At 47.2% G+C, this 8,388-nt stretch overlaps 1 protein-coding gene across 1 annotated transcript; it reads right to left on the bottom strand.

Moving 5' to 3' along the window:
* Nucleotides 1-4,214: 4,214 nt before the first annotated feature.
* On the bottom strand, nucleotides 4,215-5,978 carry LOC132223702 (DDB1- and CUL4-associated factor 8-like). The gene has a single exon (XM_059678752.1). The coding sequence runs from the start codon at nucleotides 5,976-5,978 to the stop codon at nucleotides 4,215-4,217; it is 1,764 nt and encodes a 587-aa protein (XP_059534735.1).
* Between the last annotated feature and the right edge of the window lie 2,410 nt (nucleotides 5,979-8,388).

The raw sequence follows: 8,388 nt of genomic DNA on the forward strand, positions 1-8,388 counted from the left end.
AGTAAAAGGTGAAAAAAAAAAGTGTAGTAGTGAAGGTCCTTCATTTCCTCTACTCTTCTGTTTGGCAAACCTTAGTCCTGTCAGGTAGTCAGGAAAGTGTTGAAGTTCCCTGCGATACACTGTTCCTCAGTGTTGTAAACCACAGTCCTGATTTTAAAGCAAGCAGTATTTGTTTACCAGACTGCCTTTATTTGTATCTACAGAAGAGTCAGTTTGTGGTTCAGCCCCTGGGTAGCAGTGTTTCTGAATTGACCTCTGAGGCTATAAGTCCACTCTAGCCAGTATTTAGTTTTTGTTTTCCCTATGGCATTTAATACTGGTTTGGGAGAGTCGACTGCCCCAGAGCTGGTTCCTTGATCATTACTCCCCACTCTGATTCCCAGGTTCCACAAAAACAACTTTCCTTTGCAGTCTCTGTGAGTGACCCCAATTGGGCGATCCTATGTATTAGGTTTAATAATCAAATGCTAAGATTTAAGGAGAGGAAAAAAAAAAAAGAGCCTGCGTAGGTGTGTTAGCTCACAACACTCCACCATCCAGCTCTGTGCGCAAAACTCCAAAAGTCTCTTCTGCACGCCCTCTCTCCCCTGGCACTAAGCAGCTGGCACACTGGTAAAATCCAAGGCTGCCTTTTTGCAACCAGTCCAGCTATGGGCTGATTTTCAGAGTTCCCTTCTTCCAGCAGCCCTGCGGGACCCCTTCCACACTCACGGATCATGCTGGCCCCAACAGCCGCGGACTTTGTGGGGCACAGACTTCCCCCGTGTGCAGTCCTCTCTCCAACCTGAATTACAAACTGTACCTTTACCTAGGCGAAATCTGACCTTTCCGTGAGGAGGAACAGGGCTCGTCTGAGTCCATGTATTCGTGATGCTTGAGATCCTGTGTTCCCAGGTTCGTAGGTAGTCTCTGGGTGCTGTGGTTGCAGGGTCCCTGGATGTATACACTTCTGATAACAGCCACTCAAGATGGCATGGTCACTGCGGCTGAGCCGGCTGCTCCGAGAGATTTCAGCAGCAGTGGAGGCTGCCTGATTAGGGGAGCCTGATCTGGCAAACTCCAACAGTCCCCTTTCTCTGGGAGTCCTCTACATTTCCAGGCTGCAAACTGTCTCCCAGCTGAATTTCCTCTGCCAATTCAGGCTGGATGTTACTTGTTTCAGCTGCTCACCCTATCTGCTCTGGGACAAGGCACGGGACACGTCCGTCTATACTGCTGCAATTTTGTCTCCTCCGTTGTGATTATTTATTGCTCTTTCCCATATACTAATAAACCATTATTTACGTGAATTAAACTGGTAATATTACTTTCATTTTCCTGGACCTATGCCACCAGCATGGTTTTCACCCAATATCATAATTTTACTTTTCAAATGAGTTATTTGACTCCATATTCTCTCTCTTCCTCTCTCTACCCATCTATCTCTATATCTACTCATCCATCTGTCCATTTATATTGATCGAGTCAAAGGTCTCTCTTAAGAGGAATTTACTCTTCCAAACGGCAAACTGCCTAAGCAGTCTGGTGCCTTACTCAATCTAAACTACAGGGGGATGGTTGCCTCCCTCAGGGTGCAAACAGAGGAACAGAAACACCGGAGGTGATATGCGTGTAAGGGGATTGTAACAGGGACCTGATGGTATGTGATTGCAGGATCCGCATAAGCAGCCTTCATGAGGCTTCTGTCTTTGCTTCAGGTGCTGGAGCCTGAGGTCAGCATAGCATTCAGGGAGAAGAGAGGGATGAGAAGTGGGGAAGCAGAGAAAGACTGGAATCTGTAAGGAACAGATGGAACCTGAGAGGACAGTCTGGAAACCATGCTGACCTTTTGCAGCCTCCAAACCTCCAACCATGGGGACTGGAGTGCTGGGCAGAAGGGGGGGACTCTTTTGTATGGAGCTGCTGAAGATGAAAGACCTCAGGGGGAGCTGCAGTAGCTGTGGGCCTGGCTCTTGCCTCAGATGAGTACCAGATGAGTACCAATGAGCCTCTGTCCCTTCCTTCTGAGCATAAATCAAAGAGGGATACTACTTGCCTTCCAAATCTCACCACCAGTGCCTCTCAGTTTGTTGTTATCTTTTGTGTTTTTATCTTTATTGTTGAAAGTATTACATATGTTCCCTTCTACCCCTTGACCTCTTCCAGACTGCCCCCTGCTCCATCCCAGTGCCTCTTTTTGCACAAAGAATCTCAGAGCCAAGCAGGAAACTCTGAAGAAGGTTTCAGTTCAGAGTACAAACCCCCAGTGACTGGCGTGCTTCCAAATACCAGATGAATAAAGAACTGAGTAGTAATCCACTCTTGCCACTGTTCTCACTGCCACCCAATGTCACTACAAATTCCAAAAGGTTTTTTTTTATTGATTAAATGATTTTATTCCCAGTATACACCGCAGACAATTGTGCAGGGTAGCCCCAAACTTGGGATCCTAGTTTATAACTCTGTTTTCCTTATGTCCTGTTTTAACCCACAGTGTGAATTCACATTCAATGTGTTCTTTTGTGACACTTATGGTCCTATACTGAGAGCAGACCTTGGGAGGGGCTACCCATGGTCTCCAGACACCCGGGAGGTTGTCCCTAACTTTGAATCTCAGTGAAGAGAAATTATGGTCAATAATTTTCCATTTTAAAGTGTTATCTTGCCAAAACCGGTTTGGGTCAGTGGATAGAGTGTCGGCTTGCGGACTGAAGGGTCCCGGGTTCGATTCCGGTCAAGGGCATGTAGCTGGGTTGCGGGCACATCCCCAGTGGGAGATGTGCAGGAGGCGACTGATCGATGTTTCTCTCCCATCGATGTTTCTAACTCTCTGTATCTCTCCCTTCCTCTCTGTAAAAAATCAATAATATATATATATATATATATATATATATATATATATATATATATATAAATAAAAATAAAGTGTTATCTCATTATATAAATTTCTCCACCATCTCTCAAGGGGCCTGAGATAATAGGCATTTTAAGGAGCATTATTGAAGAAAAGCCTTTGTTAGGCCACAGGATGTTTTATCACATCCTTCTTTACCAACAATCATCTGAAAAGAAGGGTGTTATCCTTCACAGGGGTGTTAGGGCAAAGGAGGCCTCTGCATCACTCACACAAATAATGTTTATAAAACAGAAACATTATTACTGAACTGTAGTTGGACATCGTATGCCCACATTTACATTAAAGAAGGCTTAGAACAAAACATTTTTAAAAGCAATTTAGCCTCTTGAAAAGAGTCAAAGAGAATTTTGAGCCAACCACAGATGTCTAATGAGAAATTTATCCCAAAGATATCACACAGTTAACTGTCAGTGTAAACACAACTCTTTATTGAAACATGAATTTATTCTTAAAATTAGTTGCAAATACATGTTTTCAAACATTAGGAATTCTTATATTATTATCTGGTATCTTGAAGGAGATGGTTGTCCCAAGAGAACTTCTTGGAAAGTAATCCTTTGGAAGTTCTCAGCCATGAAAGTGCATGAGAATTCAAAGTACAGAGTAAACAATATCTTCTAATTAAATTTCATCTCTACCAGCCCCTCTACTCAACTTAATCAATATTAGCATGTGCGTTCATAAAATGGGAACAACACAAAGTTATTAATTTTAGACAGACAACATATCTTGCTAGGAATTTATCTAACCGCCTTTTCTTTCATTTTCTTTTTTCTCTCTCACTCTTTGTCACTCTGTGTGGGTGGGAGTCTGTGTGTGTGTTTGCACAAGTGCATATGCCTCTATGTATGCAGTTTCTACTTACTTTTAAACAATAAACAAATTTCTAAAATTCTTAGCTCAACCGAGGACCTTAATATTACCTACTAAAGATGAAAAAAAACATGTAAGTTTTCAAAGTGTCAGAAATGAGAATATAGATTCCATGAGGCCATTAGAATTTCCTCCTGAGTTAGGAACCCTTAGAGGTCAAACATAAGAGAACAAAAGGAAAAGGGCATGAATAAACTGCTTACACATCCACATAGGAATGAGAAGCAAAGAAAGCAAGTGAGGAAAAAGGAACGAGGAAAGAAGCACGTCGTAAAGGAAGAAAGGATACTACAGGCAAGAGACGAAAGGAGGTTTTCATGGTGGAAAATAGAAGGCAAACGGCAAATATACCAGTTCAAGTGAATTGCAAACTTGAAAGTCCTACTGAGGTGACGTCTAGCTGGAGCGGGAATCAGGCACTCGGGATGGCGGCTCCGCTGCAGTGTTAGCTTTCTTCCTCCTCGGATGCATCTGAGGAGCGAGAAGACTCATCTGACTCTGCATCCAGGACTCTCTCTTCAAGAGGTGCCCTGGGACGACGCCCTGGAAGGGGATGACTTCTGCGTGTGATGTGATGCATGAGGAACGAAAGCATGTTATTCTGAATCAGGTGGCTGTGGCCCGAGCCGTCTCCATCTCGATCCCGCTTGTTCTTCTTAATCAGGTCCTTTAAGCCGAGAAGCTTGGTGGTCGCTTTAGCCGTGGGTGCCCAGATCTTGGGATCGTGGTCTAGGCCACTGGTCGCCATCACAGGCAGGTAAGGATGGGGCTCAAGACAGTTGATGTTCCCTGCCCTGTCCCCCTCCAAGAACTGAACGATCTGACAGGACGACTTCTCCCAGAGGAAGATGTGCCCGCAATCACTGCCGCTCACCACAAACTCACTCCGGGGCCCGTAGAAACTGACACCTTTGACCGTGGCATTATTTCTGTGGCCCTTGTATCGCTTCACGTACTGGGCCCCATCCGGGTGGGAGGAGTGGAAGAGGTAGATATCTTCGTCGTTGTAGCTGACCAGGAGCTCTGTGCCGTCGTGGCTGTACACCAGGCAGGTGATTAATGGCTGGGACTCACAGTGGACCAGGTGATGAGGGCAGAACTTCTTGAGCACCCCGTTATTGTCAGTCTCATCGATTTTCCTCTGGTCATAAATTCTCACAAACTGGTCCCTCCCCCCGACAGCAAACTGGTAAATATTGGCAGGATTCACAAAGACTGTGTACAGGCCCACCCTGGACTCCTTCTCTTTGGTGACCACCACCCTGGAAGCTGGGCGGTCCTGCCTGAGGTCAATGTCATAGACAACCGCATCTTCCCCCGCTGTGAGGAACCTGACAGGGGAGTCGGGCACCAGGGCCACCTTGTGGCAGGCCCCCCTGTGCTGGGCCACATGCTTGGAAACCCTGCTCAGCGAGATAGCGGGCAGCTGTGCCACGCGCACCTGCCCGTCGCGGGCACACGTGACCAGGGTGGAGTCGCCGCAGTTGGGCAGGAACTTGGCCTGAAAGACGTTATTTCTGTGGCCCGTGTTAAAGGCCATGACGGGGCGCTGGCGCACCCAGTCCCAGATGATGGCCGTGAGGTCGTCACTGCCGCTGGCCAGCCAGGTGCCGCGCTGGTTGAAGTGCACGCTGTTGACGCAGCCGCTGTGGCCCTGCAGCCCGTACTGCAGGCGGAAGCGCTGCACAAAGGCGCGGGCCCCACAGGCCTCATACACGAAGCGGGTGCTGGAGCCCAGCTGGCGATCGCGCAGCGCAGTGAGCACCTGCCAGCGCGGCCGGGGCAGGGCCGAGGTCTCCGAGGACACCCAGGTCTCCAGGGCCTTGTCCCCCTGGGACACGCGCTGGGCAGGCCAGGCCCCGCCGCTCTGCGCGCCATGCTGCGCCTGGGCCGCCTCCTCGCCCCCCTCCACTTCCTCTGCTTCCTCCGCCGCCGCCGCCCCTTCCTCTCCGGGCTCTCGGTCCGAGCACAAGTACTCGCCTGTGGCTTCTGCTCTGGCTCCCTGGATCCCCGGGACCATGCTGTCATTTTCGGGGTCTCCGCTGGCCAGGAGGGGAGCGACGGCGTCCCCGCTGCCGCCTCTGTGCCTGCTTACTCCGCAGCGCCTCTGGGCCGGGGACATTCCACGCAGGTCCCCGGATGTTCGCACCCGGGCCTCCCGCCCTGACTGGTCCCCGGAGCCCCCTGCGCTGTGCCCATAGGCAGACATGATGCTCACTGTGGCCCGGCTGTGCTGGGAAAGTTCTAGAAGCCTGGAGAAGGGAGCGGGCCAGCCAAGGGCCTCGGCAGGTCAGCACACAGGAAGGACGCCAACTGGGGTCAGCCAAGGTGTGAAGGGTGACTTCCGGTTCATAGGTCCGCAGCTATGGGAGCCGATGAGGTTGAAAAGACCTCTGCCATCCCGTCCAGGGTCTCGCGCGATTTCGGGGCTGCACACAGAGTTCCAGGCCAGAGCCGCATCCCTGCAGCCACATGACAGCCTCTGTGCTTGCTGTTCCTTCCAAGGCGGAAGCTGCTTGCTCCTTGGAAACATTGTTTCCAGTAGACCAGCCACAACACACCCTCCCAAGGAAGAACACGGACCCGCAGACGCTCAGTGCCCTGCTCCAAGGTAGTGTGCTCTTGTGAAATGAATAAGCAAATGCCACGAGAGGTGGCCAAGGCCCGCGCAGCCAGGGAGCTCCTGAGATAAAAACAGCCGTCTCCGGCAGATCGGACCCCTTCAAGGAAACCTGGAGAGCTCGACTGCCTGCCTACGAAAGCCATAGGGTCACAGGTAAAACACACAAAGCCTACTGAATTGCATTTGAGATCTAAAAACGAGTATTTTTCAGTAGCAGTCGTTCCCAAATATTGCATTAGACATGACTTCTGCTAAAGAGATGTACTGTTTATTTGAAATGCAGATTGCACTGTGTGGCCTCAATTTTTATTTGTTGTGCCTGACAGTCTTTCTCAGTGAGAAGTGTAATTTTGTCCCTCAGTGTAATCAAGGCTGGAATCACGTGGTCAATGGCAAGTAGACATTGAAATGAGTAACTGCCTCACCAGTTTGAAAGAGAAGCATGTTTATTTTGTTTGTCCACCTGAGATTCTATGTATGTATTTGGATGTCCTTCCATGGAAGATCCTCAGGGGACTCCAACATAATGTTATGAGGAAGGAACTCCAGGAGGTTGTCCAATTTAACATAATGTCATGAGAAAGAAACTCTTCTGTGATGTTAAAAACTATCAACATATTTTCAGTCAATCCCCAATAGGTAAGAGGCTTGGATGTGGGTGCTTTTAGGAAAAGAATGCTCTTTGGAGACAGTTCACTGTCATTGCCGCGTTAACTTCAGAGCTTTTCCAAAGGAATTATCTAGGGTGAGGTCAGTCCGTTTTCAAAGGGCTACGGTAAACTGCTGACTAAGAATGCGGAGAACAGGTTTCCGACACAGTAATTGCAAGATCAATGCAAAGTTGATTAAACATAGAATTATAAAAGTTTTCTAAAGGGAGAGACCAGTTCTAATAGTAACGGAAAGGCATGTGAAAGGAGGTTCACAGTGATTTCTGAAGCGTAGTAGCACAGCAGTCTGAAAAGCACCGGAAAGCCTAACAAGAGGAACACGGAGAAATAAATTAACATATATTTCTGTAAGGGAGTCATGTACAAAAATCAGACTTAATCAATTAAGTACAGCAATAGGAGTGATTCATAACACAGCGATGAGGAAACCACAAATGACAGCGGAATCATTGACAATTTCACTTTTATGCAGATCTTTATAGTTTTCCTATGCAGATTTGAAATGGCAAGGAAATGATTGAATCAGATTTCAGGATAATTATTAGGAGAGGAGGATGTTAAAATCTGGAAGAGAGGAAACTTAGAGAAATCTTGGTAATGCCTATAGCTCACCCTGGAAAGAGTTTTTGTTGTTCCCTTTGCTATCGATTGTCCGTCATATGCATTTATATACGCTTTTCTGTGTATGATACGTGGCATAGTAGGGTGTTGTTTTCAGATAATGTTCATGAACAAAGGGTCTTGCTCTGCCATGGACCACAACATACAAAACAAAAGATAACAACAATATTACACTAAAACCAGAGCATTAAACCCTAATATGCCCTTGCAGACATCATGCAGGCGAGGAATCGCTATTAATTGACTTGGAAATATGTGTAGTCCCATTTCAAGGAAGAGTTCCGCTGTTAGAGGTTGAATCAGCTTATTTTAATTTGATGCTATTGAATTAGTTTGAGTCTTTTTCTACCTGCTCATTAAGTACACTAACTATGAATTGAATTTTCTTTTTTTTAAAATATATTTTATTGATTTTTTACAGAGAGGAAGGGAGAGAGATAGAGAGTTAGAAACATCGATGAGAGAGAAACATCGATCAGCTGCCTCCTGCACATCTCCTACTGGGGATATGCCTGCAACCCAGGTACATGCCCTTGACCGGAATCGAACCTGGGATCTTTCAGTCCGCAGGCCGACGCTCTATCCACTGAGCCAAACTGGTTTCGGCTGAATTTTCATTTAAGTTTGCATTTCATTAAGTTGATCCATTTGGTATATTTCCATTCCCGTTCATTCATTCATTCACCACAGATTTATTAAAAGTT

Source organism: Myotis daubentonii, chromosome X (genome assembly GCF_963259705.1).
Source record: "Myotis daubentonii chromosome X, mMyoDau2.1, whole genome shotgun sequence".
Taxonomy (NCBI): Eukaryota; Metazoa; Chordata; class Mammalia; order Chiroptera; family Vespertilionidae; genus Myotis; species Myotis daubentonii.